The following is a 23003-nucleotide window of genomic DNA, read 5'->3' as shown; positions in this document are numbered from 1 at the left end:
TATAAAAAGTTAAACATGTCCCGCTCTTTATTTACTGATTCAACATACTGCCCAGATGCGATGCAATGTCGTGTCTGTCAGGCGTCTCGCAGCTCGTATTAAACTAAGATGTAAACACAGCTGTATTAAGCACAATATATGCCTGCATTGATTCTATTGTTGTATAAAAACTTACTGTAAAAATTCAAATACTTACGCTGCCGTCGCGTCATTTTGAGGTCGGAGAGCTCCAGGTTGTTTTCTTTTAAGATGATCATGCACAGATGTTGCGCTGCTGTGGTATGCCATTTCAGTTTTACACAGTATGTGTTTTATTTGGTCTCTGCTTAAATTATTCCCACACTTTTGATCACGTTCTGGCTGTTTGGTATAACACTTGTATTATCCGGTCGGAGCTGAAGCCGCCTTCATTTGAAAACGTAAACAATGCGACGCATCAACGCTTTTCCGGCAAATCGACGTAATTACGTAATCGACGTAATCGACTACGTCGACGGGTCGTTCCAGCCCTAATGTAAACATGCTGCTCAGTGTTTTGTACATGTATATGTAAGAGCTTTCTCTGATAGTTCAGCGCAATTGATGAAATAGGCTTGCACAACTTTCACACGCTCGCAAAATGAAACTAATAAAAGATGCGGATAGCAGCCACTTTGGTTTTATCTATGAAAGCCTAAAGATAGTGCTGTACAATGTGTATTAGCACTAGAAGGCAGAAAAGATGTAAAACATTGTGCTCAGTACATCACATTAGACCACTGATCTATATAAATGACTGGATTGCGCATTACATTATAATTGTGAAGCCACCGCGCCGCCATGATGGTATACCCGAACATTCTATTAAATCAATGGACGTTATCAGATTTTAATGATAAAACATCTCTTTACTAGTCTTTGTTTTTATATATGAAGTCTCCCTGTACATTGTTACAATGCAAATGTCCTAATCATGTATATAGTTATTTACTACATTTTGTACATTTTGCTTTTTAAACAGTAAGTTACTGTTACATACATTCATCTTTATTACAGTATCAGATTAACGGACAGACCGCAGCATATTTAGTATTAATGACAAACATGCTCATTCTGAAATCTAAATAAAAACTGGGTGAATTTAGATCATGATTTTGAATGCAAGTCAATGACGCCCTCTGCCAGTTGGGCTTACCAAGATGGCCGCCCGAACTCTGTGCTGGCTTCACCTCACATTGTTACGTTAAGCGTTCTATGTACAATCCAGTCATTTATATAGATCAGTGCATTAGACCAATAGGCGGAGATTAGGCGGTCTCTTGTGGCTTTTCAAACACGTGCGACCACATGCACGTTTACACCACAAAAGTTCGAAAGTGTTTTCGACTACCTCTGAATGTGGCCGAAAGTGGACGAGCTCAAAATGTTTTGAACACTGTTTACACCTGTCTTTAGCGTCGTCCACTTCTGATCCGATCGACAAAAACGCATCTTAATACCAAGTGTAAACAAACAGCCCCTTAGAATCTGTTTATACCTGGTATTAAGATGTGTTTTGGTCGATCCGATCACAAGTGGACGAGAGAGACACATTTACGTTTACACCTGGTATTTTAATCTGTCTCTTCGTGTCCTGATTACCGTTTGTGGGCAAATGACTGGAAATGACTGGTTTAAATTGATGCAAACTAATATAATGTCGGAATTCGCTGCTTGTGTTGTTAGTAAACATGCTGCACAGATTTTTATAAATGTATGTGTACGATCTTTCTCTGAAATTTTTAGAGCAATTTTTTTTTAAATAAGCTTGCGCAGCTTTCACATGCTCGCAAAAAGAAACAGAGCATCCGCTTCCTTTTTAATAAAATGAAAGACTACAGACAGCACTGTACACTAAGTCATGTCCTACACTCTAAAAAACAAACGGTGCTATATAGCACCAAAACAGTTGCTTTGGATCGTAACGATAGAAGAACCATTTTTAGTGCCATATAGCACCGGTGAAGAACCAGTGAAGCACCAGTGAAGCACCTGTGTAGAACCATATAGTGCTATGTAGAACCATATGTGGTGCTATATGGCCCCTATATGGTTCTACACTGGTGCTTCACTGGTGCTTCACTGGTGCTTCACTGGTTCTTCACCGGTGGTATATGGCACTAAAATGGTTCTTCTATCGTTACGATCCAAAGCAATTGTTTTGGTGCTATATAGCACCGTTTGTTTTTTTAGAGTGTATGTTAAAACATTGTGCTCGATACATCACACATTAGATCAATAGGCGGAGAGCAAGCGAACACATTCGACCACATGCGGGTCTACACCACAAAAACAATCCAGTCGAATGCGTTTTCGACTACCTCTGATTCTGAATGTGTTCGAAACCGGATGAGCTCAAAACATCTTTAGCGTCGTCCACTTGTGATCCAATCAACCCAATCGCATCATAATATCAGGTATAAAGAGCCTCTATAGTATGCAAATTAGATGTTGCCAGATTGCTTAACGACATAAAGCATTAACCTAATAATGCCAACTGTATCAGTACACAAGATGCTTTCAATGCAAATTATTTTTTACATCCTGGCTAAATGAACTCACACTAGCAAACGTGAACAAATCTCTTCAAAATTTGAGAAAAAGAAATACATGCAAATTATGCGCGTTTTCATTAAGCTGTTATGAGTGAATGACGGTGGTATTGGTAACCTAGTAACAAAGCACCTTAAAAAATGGACTGCATTTAGTTTTAATTGGGTAAGTTATAAATTGACTAGCAGTGCAGCTTGTAATTGCCAAACTAAATGGTGTTCACAGAAGAATAAATGCAGAATTTTTGATGCAGGCACTAGCAAGGGCATTATGATGATGTCAACCCCCATAAATGGGACAGACAAATTCAGCGGGAAAAAGCTAGACTTTCAATCACATGGGTTTAATGTTCACTACGTCAGATTTTATTCTGCAAATGCGTTTCCATTTACTCTGTTTAGCATAAGTCAAAAACCACCTCAAACTTTTTTTGCGAAATTCAGGAATTTTTTATGTTTCTGATGCTATACTTTAAAATGCGCATACATTCAGAGTGATGGAAACCCAGCTAGACGTTAGTAGGGCTCACGTCACACTCCGTATTTGAGTGCGTATTGCTCCTCCCAGCATATTATCATTTCAGTTTAATGAAAAGTCTAATAAGTGTAATGAGAAAGGGGAAACAGCCCAGACAATGCTCATGGGATGAAAACACTCAACGCTGTGATTTTAACTTTATAATTGCAGTAATCTGTGTGCCTTTGTCTTGTGATGTTAACAGAAGCCAATGATAAACGTTTGAATTAAACTGATACTGATCTGATCTGATCTGATACTGACCACAGTGGACATAAAGAAGTCACATAGATCTGTCACAGTCGCATTTGCAATGTCGCTGGCAAAAGACAGATAAACAATGCCATGCTACAGTGTAGTCATTTTTAAGCCAATACCTCTGGAGCACTTATTAATGGCTGCGCTGTACGTTAATGAGTAATTTTAAATGTCTCATGCCAGAAGAATTATAGGCTTTATGCTGCTACAATAAAGCCCCCTACCACACACCCCCACCCTCGACGTAGCAAAGAGAAAGCTAATAACTGTCACAGATTTAGACAAAGGCTATAATCAGGTTCTTGTGTTTTAAAAAATGGCCGTCTAAGACCTGTCACCAGTAAAGTGGTGATTTCTAAGATTATTGTGTTAGCTTTTCTTTGTTCAAGCTTTCAATCTTTGCGACTGTACAGTATACTGTAGGCCTACTCGATTTACGTAAAGAGAGAAGATAACATGGGGGGGTGGAGATGGGATGCACTGAAGATACAGAATAACCTTTGACATTATAAACAGTACTTATTTGTTATGTCTATTAAAAGAAAACAGCACAATTTTTCAATATTTTACTATGTTCTTACCTCAACTTGGATGAATTAATACATACCTATCTTTTTTCAATTCTTGCACTTAATCTTTGTACAGCGCATCGTGAATGTGTTAGCATTTAGCCTAGCCCAATTCATTCTTTAGGATCCAAACAGGGATGAATTTAGAAGCCACCAAACACTTACATGTTTTCCCTATTTAAAGATTGTTACATGAGTAGTTACACGAGTAAGTATGGGCGCACAAAATAAAACGTGCCATTTTTTAAGTGGATAAAAAATGAGAACTATATTTTCAGGCGGAAGAGCACTTAGTTTGCTGAGGTCGATGTGCTGCAAACTAAGTGCTCTTCCACCTGAAAATATAGTTCTCATTTTTATCCGCTTAAAGAATCGCCATGTTTTAATTTGTGACACCATACTTACTCGTGTAACTACTCATGTAACAGTCTTTAAATAGGGAAAACATGGAAGTGTTTGGTGGTTTCTAAATTCATCCCTGATTGGATCCCAAGGAACGAATGGGGCCAGGCCAAATGCCAACACATTCACGATGCGCCGCACAAAGATCAAGTGCACGCGTTGAATTAAGATAGGTATGTAATACTTTGTCTAATTTGAGGTAAGAACATAGTAAAATATTGAAAAACTGTGATGTTTTCCTTTAATAGATTGCTGTAGTTTTAAAGGATTATAGACTGTGTACTCAAAAAAAAATGGTGCTATGTAGAACTAAATGTTGTTCACTGGATTGTACTCATAGGGGAACCACTTTATTCTGTTTCACTTGAGCCCTTTTCACACAGAAATTTCGTAAAATACACGGGATAGGCATCCTGGATTTTTCCGGAATAGTTATATTTTTTTTTTTATTCACACTGCCAAGTTTACCCGGCATGTGATGGTCTCGGAAAGACACGTGACCTATTGAAAGTCCCGTCCTCTCTTCTACGCAGCGTCTGAAGTTTGCATATTATATATTATTTCTCCCTCCAAGAACCACTCGCGTGCATTTTTGTTTATGATAAGATTATAAAGGAGCGCGTGACGCGCCGTTCTAATGCTGGTGAATGATCTCAGCTTCAGAGTGGATATTTGATGAGTTCCCTGATTTCTGCTTTAATACAGTTTTCAGACATTTCTCATCGTGATTGTTTATATGCATTTAAAACCTGCATTTTGAGGAGCTGAACGATATATCTTGTTGGGATGACGCACGGGTATTTTCGCTTATTATAGCTCAAATGAGCACGTGACGCGATATTCTTTTATGCTGCTGAATGATCTCCGTTTCAAGCAGTAAGTGACGAGCTATCTTACCTGATATCTGCTTTAGTCCAGATTGCTGACATTTCTCGTCGTGAATGTTGTAAATCCCTAATTTTAAAGAGTTGAACCAACTTCATGTTGCCATGACATGACTTCCGGTTTGCGGGGACTTTAAAGTGGTTTCTTTATGAGCAAACCTCTTGCCAGTTTCTCAACATTGCCCAGATCCTTTTCTCTGGCCAATATGATAACAGTTATGCTTAATAAATTATTCCCTTCATGTTTGTTATACTCAGTGTGACTCATCAAAACAGTTTGATTACCCTTTTCCATGTTTTTTAATGTTTTGTCTGTGTGTTTATGTGTGTACGTGTGTGTCCTACTAGCCTTCGTAACTCTTCTAAACGGTGACCAGGCACAGGATGCCATCCGAAATCTGCACCAGTCAGCAGTCCGCGGCCGTGACATCACCGTCCAGCTACAGCCCACGGACTCTCTCCTGTGTGTCACCAACCTGCCATACACAGTCACCGCCACCCAGTTTCAAGAGCTGGTGCGGGCTTATGGCAACATCGAGCGATGTTTCCTGGTGTACAGCGACCTAACGGGACACTCCAAAGGCTACGGCTTTGTGGAGTACATGAAGAAGGACTCAGCCTCCAGGGCACGGTCAGAACTCCTGGGCAAACCGTTGGGCGACCGGGCACTTATGGTGCAATGGGCCGACGTCAACCAGCTGACCTCTACTGACCACCTTCACTCCAAGTGCCTGTGCGTGGATCGCCTGCCGCTAGACTTTGAAGATACAGAGGAGCTGGCGCAGATTTTTTCAGAGCACTACAGACCTGTCTTCTGCCAGGTGAGATGTAGAGAGAAGGAAAAGGGGGTTAGGGGAAAAAACCTGATATGGCTTCAGTAATATGAATTTACAAACATTTGTGGTTGGGTAATCATTTTTCTTTGTATAAATGTTATTGTGGTAAGAGATAAATGTTTAATTTAATTACAAATAATAAGAAATGTGTTTAATAGTGACTTTGAGCCTGATGATGTGAACATATAGCATATGGCCATGGTGGGTGCATTGTGCAATTATTACTGAGGATTTTTTTTACTTTACAATTATCCTGCCCACCCACTTTCTGTGATGTTTTTGTTACCACTTCAAATTTTCTTCTGCTTGCATTTTGTTGTTTTAAAGGGACATTCCAAATTTTTTTGAAAATAGGCTCATTTTCCAGCTTCTCTAGAGTTAAACATTTGATTCTTACCGTTTTGGAATCCATTCAGCTGATCTCCGGGTCTGGCGCTAGCACTTTTAGCATAGCTTAGCATAATCCATTGAATCTGATTAGACCATTAGCATCTCGTTAAAAAAATAACCAAAGAGTTTCGATATTTTTCCTATTTAAAACTTGACACTTCTCTAGTTGCATCGTGTACTAAGACCGATGGAAAATTAAAAGTTGTGATTTTCTAGGCCGATATGACTAGGAACTATACTCTCAAACTGGCGTAATAATCAAGGACTTTGCTGATGTAACATGGCTGCAGCAGGCGTTGTGATATTATGCACTGCCCGAAAATAGTCCCCTTGGTTACTTTCAATAGCAGGGGACTATTTTTGGGCTGTGCGTAATATCAAATATCGAAACTCTTTGGTTATTTTTTTAGCGCGATGCTAATGGTCTAATCAGATTCAATTGATTGTGCTAAGCTATGCTAAAAGTGCTAGCGCCAGATCCAGAGCTCAGCTGAATGGATTAAAAAACGGTAAGAATCAAATGTTTAACTCTGGGGGAGCTAGAAAATTAGCATATTTTCAAATAAAGTGGTCCCTTTAAAATGGTTGCTTGTGTGTTAGCTATACCACTTCCAGTCATCTGAAAATTGCTGATGGTCTGATTTGGCTATAGAGGTCGAGTTTCCAGACATGGCGGCAATGACTTGTGCTAAAATCCTACCCGGCCCTCATTCCTCTCTCCATTGTGTTAATAAGAGAGAGCTTTTCACCATGCAAACCTTCTTTAGAAATCAATACTGCCTGGGAAAACTGCCTTTAAGTGCTGATGCAGGATATGGTTTCCTCAACCTTCATTCTAATCAAAACCATTTAAGCTAAAGGGCAACACTGACTTTAGATCTGGAGTTATAGCCGATACCAGCCAACGCAGAAATCGATACAGTACACCCTCTCAATCCCATGATGCTTTGCAGCAAGAGGGTTGAAGATGCATTCTCAGGACTTTGACCTCGAATTACATCACTGTGCTTTCAGGGCTTTTTAATACTCATGCTTTGCTTCAAGAATCAATATTGGAGTTTTCTATTGCCGCCTCCAGTACTGAACAGAAATAAGTCAAGCGACCGAGCGAGTGATTCAGCTCATTTGTGTGCAGAAGATGCCGGAAGATAAGATGTAAAATACGCAGAGAGAAAATGACAGAAAATGTCTCATTAATATTCAGGATGTTTTTAATGATCTGAAAATGACTTTTCGGTAATGTTCTTCTTATTGAGATGTGTTTTCAATGCAGAAGTTCTCGTAGGGTTTGTGCAGTCATTCTGTTAATACAGAGAGTAACTTTAAAGAAAAACTTGATTATGTGATCGCATGATTTAATGCATAATCAGGCAAAGTTCGCATATTTATGCTAAGGATGCATTTTTTTAAATACGCCACACTTTTGCCGCATAAATTGCAGATTTCTGCTTGCAAAATATGCAGGGCTTGCATGATTTCATATAAGTCATATATATCTTAGCAGAAAGTTAAAGTGACACCATGTAATTTTTCAACCTTCATAATAAATTTTCAAGACCCTTGTGATAGTACATCGACTTTAAATAGGTTGAATGACATGTCTACCATAGCCTGACGGGGTCTGTATCACTTTTACTCGTACTTTAAAACTTAGGGTTTCAGGTAGTAACAGAGCACAAAAAAAACCTACAAAATTCAATTTGCTTTACGGCATACGTCACTTCCTCCACACAATTTGTTTTAATGTGAATTTTGCTGGAGGCTACTTAAGGAGTGTAGAGAGCAACTTCTATTATGTGATTCTGTGGCACTGTGTTAGTGTCACGGACCTATGACACGGGCGACCCGGGTTCGATTCCCCTTTAAGGCAATTTTTTATATAAACTGTTGATTCATACATAAATGCGATGTTCTTTATAAATTACGGCGATTATATTGCATATAGTTCCCTGTATTCAGATGCTGTGTTCACGTATTTACCTTTCTTTTACTATGTCTATGATATATTTACATTACAATCCAGGATGCTATAGCACTCAAACTTGCTCACAGTGTAAAACCAAACCCTATTCATTCACCAATCAGATCCGAGCGTTTCTCTCTTCTCTCTTCCTCATTTGCTGCGTTCCGCTGTCACTCGTGTGACGTATTACAAAGCGGCAGACCTAAACGCATCAGTTTACTTGGATTTGGAGCGATTTTCACACAAAAAAGAGGAATAACGAGCGCCATTGCGGAAAATCCTGGTGGCGAGGGAGAGAGAGACGATGCAACAATATTTGTTTGGAAAAAGGCAAGGAAATACGTCTGGTCGTTTCTGAATTGGAAGGCTGCAGCCTCCGGAGGTCAAATATGCAGGCTGCATACGTCATTAAGCCTGGTTTATTAAGGTAAACTGAGTATTACATTCGCAAGTCATAAGCATACTGCAACAATTTACGATTAACTAAGTATAATTGTCAACTTTGTAATTGTTAATATTGTGAAATAAGACAGTCTTGATGACGTATACAGCTTAGAAATACGACATCCGGAGGCTGCAACCTTCAGATTGAGAAATGGCTTCTGCCACGACGAGTTCCTCATCAGAAAGTTGTAACATGACTGCGTTTCTCCCTGTTGTCTCAAAATGTTGATCGTTTAGCATTTTAAATGTTTAGTTTTTAGTTTAGTTTTAAGGTTGGCCAGTTCCTTTCCTTTGCGACAGTGCTGCGGCGCTTGTGGGCTCTAGGGGCGTTAGAAGTGAAAAATACGTGTCTAGCACCCCCTAGTGGCCAAAAAGTTTCATGGTGTTCCTTTAAAAAATGTTTCATTTACTCACACATGCGCAGCCATGTCCCCTGTTGTCATGGGAATGTTATGAAGTAATGTAATTACGTGACGTGAACATCAATAAGAAGCTGCCAACGGTTTTTGCAAGTTCACACAGTTTTTGCATGTACCCGCAATTTTGGCAAGTTCCCGCAATTTCATTGCATAACATGGCATAAATATCCCCCATATTCCATCGCATTTTTTAAGAAAACGTGCCGCAAGATCAATGATTTTTGCCCGCAACAATCACAAAAAACTTGCCGTTTTTCTGGAAGGACTGTTAAAGTCTTATCAAAATAGTATAACATAATCCAAAAATGTACATAGTAGGGGATTGTCACTCAAAATTTAAATTTATTCTAATGGGAGCACTAAGACCCTCTCTGGGGCCCATTAAAAAGGCTCTGTGAATTTTAGCGGCACCGCTACACTATAAATATTTATTACACGGCTCGTTGGAATGCTTGATTCTGATTGGCCAGTCGCAACATTTGCAGGTTTGTTATTCCCAGATAACAATCACTCAAAACTAATAACACACGAAAATCCGGATGCTGCAAATCATTTCGAGAGGTACAGTTTAATATAACACAAAAATGTAATATAAATATGTCTTTTAATAACATACACTCACCTAAAGGATTATTAGGAACACCATACTAATACTGTGTTTGAGCCCCTTTCACCTTCAGAACTGCCTTAATTGTATGTGATTCAACAAGGTGCTGAAAGCATTCTTTAGAAATGTTGGCCCATATTAATAGGATAGCATCTTGCAGTTGATAAATATTTGTGGGATGCACATCCAGGGCACGAAGCTCCCGGTCCACCACATCCCAAAGATGCTCTATTGGTTTGAGATCTGGTGACTGTGGGGGCCATTTTAGTACAGTGAACTCATTGTCATGTTTAAGAAACCAATTTGAAATGATTGGAGCTTTGTGACATGGTGCATTATCCTGCTGGAAGTAGCCATCAGTGGATGGATCATAAAGGGATGGACATGGTCAGAAACAATGCTCAGGTAGGCCGTGGCAGTTAAACGATGCCCAATTGGCACTAAAGGGCCTAAAGTGTGCTAAGAAAACATCCCCCACACCATAACACCATTGCATTAATGAGAAATTGAACAGGTGTTCCTAATAATCCTTTAGGTGAGTGTATATGACATTATATTTACAAATGATTAAACTAAATAGTGTATTCGTGACATGTGACTGTCATGTCTTATCTCAAAACCGAAAGTGAAAGCGGGTTTTCCTCGCAGAAGGTCTGCGTTCGTTAAAAATGAGCAAATAAAATATTTCAAATCAGTAATGCACAAGTAGCCGGTTGTTATCATGTATAAGCCCCTTCAATGTAATACAAGACTGTCGGGTCCTGATCACACTGTTGGGGATTTTTTCTGCGATACCAACCTGCTGCCTATACATTATCACTTACATAATACTGTTGAAAATTGACAGTTCACATTGACTTAATTATAATATAGTTCATATTTCGTGCATTGACCAGGTCACATTTAACTTTCCTACTACACTCTCAGAAAAAAGGTACAAATGTTGTCACGGGTAACATACCTTTTAAAAAGGTCCTAATATGTACCATTTTGGTACAGATATGTACCTTTGAGGTACCAGTGTGTACCTTTTGAAGTACCAATATACATCTTTTATTTAGGTACTGCCCCAGTGACAACTTTAGTACCTTATTTTTGAAGAGCTGTTTGCATGTGATATAAAATGTGAAAATACTTCAGCTTGTGGCCACTTTGTCAGATATTATGCATGTTAGGAAATGTCAGCTCTATTAGATGTATTCAAATATGCAGCTTTCTTTTCTTTCTCTCTTGTCGCCTCCCACGTCATAACTCTTTCTTGCCCCCCCATCCTCCTGTCACTTGTCTTGTGTCTTTGAGACACTCTTGAGAATGACAGTAGTTATGTTATTAGATGACTCAGCGTGGTTGTGAATGGCATGTTCTGACCCAGGTCAACTATGGCACATTCGACAGGTTCGGGCTTAATGCAAAGACTGACAGCCGGACACACACAGTCTGGAAGCTTCTGCATATATTTAGGTGGATGAGAAGTGGGAGATTAAGTCAGCGTGCGAGTTACACAGATCTTTGGGGAGGGGGGTATTTTAATGTGGCTGTTAGATAGGGTTGATTTTGCATAATATATGATACTCCTAGAACAGTTAGACAAGTTTTTTGTGGTTTACATGTTTAGTCAAATAAAAAAGTCAAAAACGTATAATGTGATGGTGATGGTCATCCTGGCTAAACAAGCTTGAAATATACTATATGTACAATGAAACGCTTCTGTTTTGGGTGTATTTAGTCCAACCATTTAGATCAACCCCAATCAAACACATCTGAAACTGGCAATCAAGTGTTTCAGGGCTACCTAAAAAAAGGGTCGGTTTAATATAAAGATTTTTAAGGGTCATGCATTTCTATATTCCCTCCACACTCGGTTTATGTGCATTGTCTATTAGGAAGTGCCCACTGTATTGGCTAACATAATTTTGAAGGGAAACCGCATCAATGTTGTGTGCTGATTTTGATGTCAAAAGGAAAAAGTTTTAGATCTTTTTGCAGTGAGGAGATATTTCTGAGGTATTGTTTTATTTGAATGACTTGCTGCATAATCTGTTGAATGTTTGTTTGTTTTTCTTTTGTCTGTCTATTGTTTGTTTATCTGACCTATGACCTGACCCTTTCTGTAGATTTTGAATGCTGTCATAACAAAAACAAACAAACAACAACAGCAACAAAAACATTTTGTCAAAAATGTTGAGGCTGCACTTTAGTATTTGAAGGTAGATTTTAAATAATTTACTTTTAGTCATTTATTATGAAAATGTTAATATTGATCCCAGACATTTTAAGTGATCTGGGTTTGAATGCTGCTGCAATATTAATGACTAGTGATTCCTTTATAAATTACCCAAAAGATGACCCAACAATAGGTTAAAACAACCCAGCAGTTTGGGTTTTAACCAACGGGCAACCTTCGTAAATTACAACCCAGAGTGTAAGTCTGCTTAAATTTCTTCGTTTCGAGGTTTTGTGTATTAACTCTTTCCCCGCCAGCATTTTTTTAAAAAGTTGCCAGCCAGCGCCAGCATTTTTCATGATTTTCACAAAAGTTTAATGCCTTCCAGAAAATGTTCTTCTTTAAATATATAAACAAACAATATAACAGATGAAAGAACAGACCCTCTGCTTTCAAACATAAAAAAGTTTCATCCTACCTTCATTAGTTCTCTTTTTATCAGCTCTCAAACATGGGTAGGTTTCTTCAAAAACACCCAATTTTGAGCAAAAAGCTGAGATAATGCCATTTTTGCGAAGGACTTTTCATAGAGATTAGATGCAGAGCGATCTTTAAAACATACACGGAGTTCTTTCTCTTTCACGTGAGGCGCTACTTCCGGGTTGTATAAGTTGCGGAAATGCCACACCTGGTGGATAATAGCTGTATTGCGAAAAGACGGAAAATCTCGTCATTGGCGGGGAAGCGTTTTCTCTTAATTGACGAGATATCTCGTCAATGGCGGCGAAAGAGTTAAAGGCAGGGTGCGTGATCTTTGAAAGCCAATGTTGATATTTGAAATCACCTAAACAAGCACGCCCCTAGCCCAATAGAATCTGAACCTTCTTTTGATAGACCGCCCCACACATACGCAACCCAGGAAACAACGTTGGTTAGTAGGCACGCCCCTTACTGCTGATTGGCTACAAGTGTGTTTTGGTACTCGGCTTGACTCCCTTTTCCAAAGTGCTTTTCAAAAATCATGCACCCCGCCTTTAATTCCCAGGTATAGGAGTTTTTCCTGTCTATTTAAAATAGGAGTGTATATTATTTTAAAATTCATTGTACTGTATCATTTTAGTATGCAAACTGCAGAGACAACTTTAAGTAGGAAAGAACACAATTTTTTAAATGATTTCTGGTTCATCTAGAGCAGTGGTTCTCAAACGTTTTCAGCGTGCGACCCCCTTTGTGAATGGTGCATTCCTTCGCGCCCCCCCCCAAAAAAAAAATTATGACAAAAAACAGTTCTAAAACTTCACAATTTAATTAAACAAAACATTAAATTATACAAAGTAGTGCTGTCTTATTTTTTTTAGGTTTAATTTCACAGAATTCATGATAAATTAATGTATTTTACAAAATGTTATAAAACTGGGGCCCCTGGGGGCCCCGGACCCCTGATCTAGATGTATATGTTTGGATTGTATTTCCTGTTTATCCAAACAATCGAGGATGGGGTATGGGAGACGTGGTAGGGCTGTTTGCGAAAACCTTAGTCATATCTAGAAACCAGAAAGTCATGTACAATACACTTGATTATGATTTTAGAGCCATGTACAGTTGTGGTTCCCAACTTTTTTCACTTCAGGGCCCCCAAGTTGCACACAAAAACATTTCAAAGCCCCCCACTCACTCAATTGTTTTCACATAAAATTATATAGAACTTGACATGACTAGACAGATGTATATTTGCTACTAAAATGGCCATTTTTGCTTGTTTAAGCTTATTTTAATGCTTGTTTTGTCCAATTTTTAATAATTTTAAGTCATCTTGAGGCCCCCTTGGAAATCTGCTGAGGCCCCCTGTGGGCCCCGGCTCCTTGGTTGGGAAACACTGATGTACAGTACTTGGTGACATATAGTACAGCTCTTTATGAGATCCCAAAGGCCTATAGCTCTTACAGTCTTGGTGAAATGTTTTTATTATAGCTTTTCCGTGATGAAATAAATATCAACTTGACCTCCAATAACCATATAGCACATATCTAAAGGTATATGTGTTTTTTTCTGCTATGGGAATGATTTTCTCATACACCCTAAAAGTGCCTCAAAATGGAACTATACAGTAGATCTCATGCCATGTTACATAAGGTTGAATTATATGTACTCCTGCTCTTCCTTGGCATTATACTTTCATTGATACTTCTCAGTGCCCCCTACCTTTCCAGAATCCCACTGGGGTCTCTGCATCACTCTCAAAGGTCAACCATTTACTATATGAAATAAAGCATGTCTGAGCCAGAGGGAACAAACCATGCAGACATTTAGACACAGTATTTGCTTTTGATAAAGTGCTTTATGATCTTGGTTATGCTGCTAGTGTGCGTTTAAAATAACTTGATTTTGCTGTCTTGAGGTCAGAAATAGCTGGTGGTTGACTGCATCCATACACAGCGGTATAACACAAAGACATTAACACCCTACAGCCTGAACGGCCTCTCCAGACTGTCTAGACCAGAGGTCACCAACCCTGTTCCTGGAGATTAACCACAATCAAACACATCTGGCAAATCAAGCATTTCAGTGCCACCGTAAAAAATTTGAGACAGGTGTGTTGGAACTAAAATAGGCAGGAGGATAGATCTCTAGGAACAGGGTTGGTGAAATGTTTCATACACTAAAAGGTGTAATAGAGGACACTTACTGTATGAAGTGTCATTATTGTATCAGATTTGTGTCAAGTGCCCTGCAGGATGCACAGAGAAGGGCGGGAGAGAGCAGTTCTCAACAAAAAATAACTTTCTTAGTATTTTTGTCTTGTTTTTAGTACAAATATCTAAAAAAATTTTAAATCAAGATGCATTTTCTTGATGAGCAAAATGACCTAAGAAAATAAGTCTAGATTTTTATGATATTTATGATAAAAGAGACGTTCACGTTCACAAAATACTCGCAAGACACTCCCTTAACTCTTTCCCCGCCAGCGTTTGTAAAAAAAAAAAGTTGCCATCCAGCGCCAGCATTTTTCATGATTTTCACTAAAGTTTAACCCCCAGGGGTCCAAAAACGCGGGGACGCGTTTTGACGTGTTTTCTCCTTATCATAGCAGAATCAACTTAAAATACTCCATCATTAATAATCAAACACTTACGTGTTTGACATCATTTGAAACTCTGAAGGTTCCTCTTTAATTAGTGTACATTTACAATAACAAGAGATCTTTGTGTTTTTGTCAAATAAAGAAAATAAACAGGGTGCGCATTCAAACATTTCTGTCTCCGCCAGCTGTCTCTCAAATCACGTTACAAAAATTAGTTGAAACTCCGCGAATACTCGTCACACAAACATAATACATATATCCAAAGAAAGCCTGAAATGTCTACTTTTAAACAAGCTAATTATAATCAAAAACAAATATTGCCAGTTTATGTAATTGGCATTGAAGTAAAGAGAGTACCGTTTTTCCTGGCTGAGCTCATTATCTATAATGCGGTCACGCCCACACGCTGTTGACATGGTAATGAAGAGACGAGCTGTTCAAACCAGCAGAGCAAAGCGTAATGTTTGATAAGATTTAAAGACTTTAGCGCATGTTTGGATTATAAACTTTATACACACACGTGAGGAATATCTTCATTTATGTCTGGACATTGAGGAAGAGAAGCGTTTATCTTTAACGTTACCTAAGAAGAAGAACAATGGAAGACGCAATGGAGGCGGATATATTCCTGAAGAAACTGTAAGTCATTTGTCTTCATTTATATTTGCTATCATGTAATATGTTATGGCTTGTGCAGTTCAGCCTACATAAGCAACCTTAACAGACTGCACGCTTCGGATTTGAAAAACGTTCGCATTGTTTACAAACGAGTAACTTGCGCGTGATCACGTAATGGCGGATTTCATTGTTTGCTGTACAGTGTTAGACACAGTTATTCACTTTCGTATCCTTCATGGCAACTTTGAGTAATGCTGCACTGCTGTGTCTTTTAAGTGTGTGCTGTAAGATTCCATGTTTACATGCTTATTTACAAACCAGTACGCGTGATCACGTAATGGCAGATTTCATTGTTACATGCTGTACAGTAGACACTTTCGTATCCTTCATGGCAACTTTGAGTAATGCTGCACTGGGGGGGGGGGGGGGTCTGCTGTAATATGATATTGTTTACATGCAATGCATTCCATACATTGCGCTTTACACGCGACACCGTTTTATTATGAGCTCCGCGTTGTTTACACGGAGACTCGCCTTTTTTTTATTATAAATTTACCTTGGCAAGTCTACCTAGGTGTGTGAAAGACATCAATCACGTGACCAAATGGTGGCGCAGTGGTAGTGCGTTAGGCCGCCACGTGGTAGACCCGGGTTCGAAACCCGCCTAGGCCAAGTTTTTTTATACAGTATATTGAGTATATTGAGTTTAGGCGACCACCGTTACAAGTGCTATCATTTACCCATCAGTTATGTATGTAAGGGTATTTCTGTGGACAATTTATGCTAACAGCTGTTCATAACTCTCTTACAGGTCTGCATCCCTCTCATCAGTAAACTATGAAGTGGAAAAACATATTCACACTCTTTGGACATAAAGTTGTATGGTAACATGAGCCACATGAAGTTTACAGCTCTGTTGTTTATCAGTTTCTTATAAAAGTTAAGTTTTTGAATAGGGTCCTACTGACCTTCATTTCTATTTTGATTATATTGTTAACTTCTTAATAAACCTCAAACAAACATGTTCATTTGTCCTCACATTCTTTACTGTAGTTCCCTCCTCCCTCATTATGCAGATCATTATGCAGCTCATTATGCGAGCCTTTGTTTGCTAGCTGCCAATCAATCCTTCTCGCATACGGCCCCTCTAAACAAAAAGTGTCTTACAATTTCTAAATCAATATACTGGTTTATGTGAATGAGTAGGCAGGATGATTTTCACATCATTTTAAAGAAAAAACTCTAGACTACTAGATTCTGTTCAGGAAAGTCTTGTTAAAACATGTTTAGTATGGGTTTTGTGGACTTATATCAGTGACTTAAAATTTTAGCTTTTTTAAAAACCACGCATAAACCTTTTTCTCTCAAAAATACAAACATGTACATACATGTACCTCATATAATATTTTAGCCCAGTTTGTGCTGAACACAGTGGTATGAGACACTTGCCATTATTATGTTTTAAAGCAACTGAAAAAAGACCAAATGTAAGAGCATGTCAGAACCTCTGACAGTGTCCCAAAATGGTCGGACCCCAGAGGGTTAATGCCTTCCAGAAAATTTTCTTCTTTAAACATATAAACAAACAATATGTCAAATGAAAGAACAAACCCTTTGCTTTCAAACAAACAAACAAAAAGTTTCATCCCACCTTTATTAGTTAGGTAGGTTTCCTCAAAAACACCCAATTTTGAGCAAAAAGCTGAGATAATTACATTTTTGTGAAGGACCTTTGATAGAGATGCAGAGCAATCTTTAAAACATACACGGGATTCTTTCTCTTTCACGTGAGGCGCTACTTCCCGGTTGTATAAGTTGCGGAAGTGCGCCACCTGGTGGATAATAGCGGTATTGTGGAAAGCCGGAAATTCTCATCATTGGCAGGGAAGTGTTTTCTCTTAATTGACGAGTTATCTTGTCAATGTAGGGGAAAGAGTTAACAGTAAACTCTGATTACGCATGAGATTATGCAAGTATCTGGCAAACGCGAGCGTCTCTTTTATCGTAAACCCTTTCGACGCGTCTGCAGCAGGCACTGCGCCGCCTGGTGGATAATAGCGGTATTGCGGAAAGCCAGAAATTCTCGTCATTGCCAGGGAAGCGTTTTATCTTAATTGACATGTTATCTCGTCAATGGCGGGGAAAGAGTTAACAGTAAACTCTGATTACGCATGAGATTATGCAAGTATCTGGCAAACGCGAGCGTCTCTTTTATCGTAAACCCTTTCGACGCGTCTGCAGCAGGCACTGCGCCACCTGGTGGATAATAGCGGTATTGCTCGTCTCTTCATTACCATGTCAACAGCGTGTGGGCGTGACCGCATTATAGATAATGAGCTCAGCCAGGAAAAACGGTACTCTCTTTACTTCAATGCAGATTATATAAACAGGAAATATTTGTTTTTGATAATAATTAGCTTGTTTAAAAGTAGACATTTCAGGCTTTCTTTGGATATGTGTATTATGTTTGTGTGACGAGTATTCGCGGAGTTTCAACTAATTTTTGTAACGTGATTTGAGAGACAGCTGGCGGAGACAGAAATGTTTGAATGAGCACCCTGTTTATTTTCTTTATTTGACAAAAACACAAAGATCTCTTGTTATTGTAAATGTACACTAATTAAAGAGGAACCTTCAGAGTTTCAAATGATGTCAAACACGTAAGTGTTTGATTATTAATGATGGAGTATTTTAAGTTGATTCTGCTATGATAAGGAGAAAACACGTCAAAACGCGTCCCCGCGTTTTTGGACCCCTGGGGGTTAACTAACACACCCGCAATTGTTTAAAATAGTTAATTTGCATCTTAATTTTAAACGACCCGACCGACCGCGCCCCGAATATCATTAAAAATATTTTTGGATGTCTAGTAAGGACGAGTGACCGCAGGCACCTGCTCATTTCGGATCAATCCGCACATCACTGATGCGAATTGAGTGATTCATTGAGAGGATGTGACTGCTATTTCGCAACGTTCATGCCATTGGAAAGAAGATGAGGTACTTCTCTGACTACGTTTGAATGTGCGAGTAAGTATTAATCTGTTGGTGAGTTGGGATGAGAATGCAATGCTGACATAGGCTACAGTACAATCACAGTTGCACAGATGTGTAGTGCTGTGACGGATCAGAACTCTTGATGTGTAAACTTTAGAGAGAGTTGCGCTACTGTGTCTCACCCCTCGTTCAGACAGCCAACGACAAGCAGTAGCAGAGCGACGCGATCTCATTCATTTCAATGGAAACCTGGCGACTTCCGGCGACACGAGCGACAGTGACCGTTGGCGACCGTATGGGCATGTCCAGCGACGCGAGAAAGTTAAGAAAAGTTTAACTTTATGCAAATGTCAAGCGATTTTCGGGAGCGACTACCAATAAGAACGAAGCAGTGGAGTTCACGTCATCCTTCTCTCGTCAGTTACTGGAGTGGATGGTACTCATTTGTTTATCACAAGCAGATTTAGAAAGGCCTCATTGAAAGAGACAAGCGACACACAGCGATAATGTCGCTGGCTGTCTGAACGAGGGGTTATACTGTGGGACATAAACATACATTTTGTTAATAGAGTAATAAAAAACAACGTATGTGGGGCGTTTATGTGCGCAGTTTGGAATTCCCCCTTCGTCTGTGTGTGCGCGTGCGGGTTTAAGTGCACTCAATAGGGCACATCGGAGAGACGCGTTCCTAAAAGCAAGCGTACAAATCTTTCTGTTCTTGACAGGGCACATATAAACAAAATGATCTTCACAGTATTCTTTTTCTAAAGAAAACATTTCTTTATGTCTTAAGTGTATATAGAGAGTAAAAAACAGTCTGTGCTTATTTGGTCTTAAAGAGACAGTAACCTCAACTAACCTACTTAAGTCTGTGTCATTAACGTTAATCAAACAACCTAAGACAAATAGAAAATCACTTTTGTAGCCCAGCAGGTTTATTAAAATTATTTTATGCACTAATTGGTCATGCACAAGCATGTCATTATATATTGTACGAACACAGTTTTCTGTGTGAACATACATTTATTTAATTTATGAATCCTGAATGAATAAGCATGTTAGAAAAGCCAAGCTTTGTTGGTCACCAGCATACATTAATTTTTGTTCCCATTATTGAATGCTGGTACCAACCAATTAATTAGGTTAATCAGACAGATTGCTGGTTCACCAGAATCAGACAATCACTAACCAGAATTAACCAGTCTTGACTAGCACGCAAATCTGGTTGTGACTAATTCTAATGTTGGTACCAAACTCCTGAGCTATGAAAAAGCAACTGCTGAGCGACAAAATTTGCCTTTTATAGGTAAATATTGATAATGGTGTGTATTTGCCGTTAGTGTTGAAACACTACGCACACACACCACAGTTTGACACTTATCCAAATGACAAATGCTTCCCTTCTCTATATTTAGACTTTTACATACACTGTCCTGACTGCATTATAACTGGCACAGATAAGCCCAGGTTCCTCCGAGACGTACCGCACCACTTATTACTGCCAAGGGCGTATGCTGCGTGTGCGTGTGTGACAGCGCGAAAGAAATATCCAGGCCACTGTAGCATATTTTATACCATCTCAGCCTGAGTGTATGTTTGTACAGTAGGGTTCAAAAGTGTATGATTCTTTTAATGTGGCTGTCCTTTAATCAGCATGTCATCTCTTTCATTTTGTTTTGATTTTTTCTCTCACTAACATTATTCATTTATTCATTCATTCACTAACTCACCCAAACTCGCTCTCTATTTCTATTTTTTCTCCCTCTATGTTTCCTGAGGGATCTCATTTCCATCCAACTGCCAATAGGTGACCAATTTCTTCCACCTCCTCATTTCTTAGAAACCCTCAACCTTCACCTGCTCTCTCTTTCTATACTGTAGCTCATTTTTTCTCAAAGATTTAAGATGCATATAACTTCATTCGTACACTTACCGTGGGTTCACATCAGCCGCGTTTGAGGTGTCAAAATCGCATCTACCGTGTCTAGTGTGCCGCTTGAACAGTTTGAGTTTACGCGCTTCATTCGCACGTGAAAGCCGCGCTTGAAATTCTAGTCATCGAGACATTCACGCGGAAATTTGCGTCATGGGAGGGGCTTTTGCCACTCGCTTCCTGTAATCACGTCACTACTAGAGCAAGCTCCTGATTGGTTAACACGACGCGTTTTCCGCCAAAGTTCAAATTTTTTAACTCACGCGTTTCCTGCAGCAACGCTCAATTCGGGCCAATGAGGCGGAATCCCGTCTATCGCGCTAAATGTCTAATTCATGCCATGAGACCACCAGACGCCTCAATGCGTCTTTACATTGACTTAACATTGAAATCACTCGCACTTGATGACTCTACCGCATCTGGTCTGAATGCAGCATTAGAAAAAATTGTGTAAAAGTCGTAACTAGAATTTAAGTATTTAAAATGCACATTTATACATTTGACTTATGCCTTATTCAGGCTAAGTAAATTTTTTATAAGAACATGCATCATTTCAGAGACACATGCATGTCCTAGTAGTTGATCTGCAGGAACACCTAAAGTTGAGAACATTTACTTTTACAAACAGAGGTCCCCTTTTGTCAAACTTCTTATATGTTAGTCTGGAGCCATGCCTTAAAAGCCAAGACCATTATTCATCATTAGAGAGGTTTTAATCCCAGCAGCAACTAGAGAGCATACGTGAGGAAAGATAGGTAGCCGAGTTATTTCCACAGATCAATCCCTGACAGTTGGTGAAGATGTTTTGATGAAGCACCGCTGCTCTCCGCAGGGGCCAATTCAAAGAAATGACGCACGTAGATGAAAGGCTGCACCTTAAAACGCATCTGGAGTGTGTGTTTGCTCAGGCTCATCTTGTGAATGTTCCTGATTCCCTGTGTGATCTCTCGTAAAGAGTGAGATTCAAAACACTGGCTGGTAATTGTAATGGGAATTAGAGAATTTGTAGCCTATTTGCAAGTAAGGTTAGCTGCTTGTTTGGTTTTAATAGGAAATTACATTTAAGTGTTTTTGCCTAAGAAGTACAGTTAAAGGTTTTACACACATACACAAGAAATGAATGAAGCGTCTGAGGAAAATCATTGAAGTAATCTGCACTCACATTAAATATTGACTATTCATTTTAAAGGGAATTGTTTTTATTCTGTTTAGGACTGGGTCCCCTGATGGGTGCCTGTATTGAGTGCCTGTATTGAGCGTTAATGTTTATAGTCTTTGCTTAATGAAACACTCAACGACTTGAACTGCCTTCATTAAATCTTTAAGTATGGACTCTTTTAAAAATGTTTAAGTACTATCTTGTTCTGCCTGGCTTTTGACTAGTTCTGATTGTGAGATTTGAATGTGATTTAAAGAGCAACCATGGTCCGATTCATGATTTCATACATTTCCTTTGGTGTGTAAGTGTGTATAAGTACACGTTTAGGATATGCAATGCAAAAGGTATAAACCCCAAAGTAAACAATGAAGCGAGTTATCGTTTCCAGCGTAAATCTCTTTTCTTGGACTACAACAAACACACGGATTGTAAGCAACAGTTTACTTCCTGGGCCTGTTGACGTAGACAAGACCAACATTATCAAAATTCCTCCAGCTTGGACTAACAGCCTGTAAATTAACTCCTGTTATACCACGGGCCTGTTGAATGCTTGATTCTGATTGGCTGAAAAATGTTCCATGGGTGTTGATTATTTTCCTGTAAACCGCACACCTAACTTGTCAAATGTCTTAAAAATTGGCACCAGAGCAATGTTGAGCAAATTGACTCCGGGTCTTTGAATTATTTGAAAATAATGCACACCCGTGGCATTGCATTGTGACCGAATCTTTCAAACATGGTAAGGAGCGTCACATTTCCGAGGTATTCAGGCCAATCACAATGTACAGATTAGCTGGCCAATTAGGGACACGGCGCTTTTCAAATCGATGAGTTTTGTACAAAATCAAAGCATTTGAGGAAAGCAGAATATCTGAAGCTACAAAAATGTACAGTATGTGGAAAATAATGTGTTTTTTACAACCGTACTGAGTGGGGTCATCCCTTTTTTACGGAGCCCTTCTGGTCACCCCCTGGAAAAAAGAAAACAATCCGTGATCACGGTTTTGTAATTCGTCCCCTCAGTTTATAAACCGTACTCACGGATTATTAAACTGTTCCCTCAGTTTTACAAACCGTGCGCTCGGATTAATAAACCGTACGCACGAGTTAACAATCCGTGCTCTTAGATTTGTAAACCGTACCCTCAGTTTTTGCAATCCGTACCCACGAATTTATAAACCGTGCGCACGCT

At 39.2% G+C, this 23003-nt stretch overlaps 1 protein-coding gene and 1 long non-coding RNA gene across 3 annotated transcripts in view; both read left to right on the top strand.

Annotated features, from left to right (window-relative positions):
* Positions 1-23003, top strand: part of raver2 (ribonucleoprotein, PTB-binding 2) — a 112430-nt gene that overhangs the window by 45420 nt on the left and 44007 nt on the right. For both annotated transcript variants that reach the window (XM_055212596.2, XM_055212595.2), the window contains exon 3: positions 5549-6021. In XM_055212596.2, the coding sequence (XP_055068571.2) occupies positions 5549-6021 (473 nt within the window). The remainder of the gene's footprint in view (positions 1-5548; positions 6022-23003) is intronic.
* On the top strand, positions 15466-16747 carry LOC141365953 (uncharacterized). The gene is made up of 2 exons (XR_012370910.1): positions 15466-15744; positions 16535-16747. It is a non-coding gene; the product is annotated as an uncharacterized lncRNA (long non-coding RNA).

The sequence above is a fragment of the Misgurnus anguillicaudatus genome, chromosome 8 (assembly GCF_027580225.2).
Source record: "Misgurnus anguillicaudatus chromosome 8, ASM2758022v2, whole genome shotgun sequence".
NCBI classification, from domain to species: Eukaryota; Metazoa; Chordata; class Actinopteri; order Cypriniformes; family Cobitidae; genus Misgurnus; species Misgurnus anguillicaudatus.
This window is presented reverse-complemented; position numbering and strand designations above follow the sequence as displayed.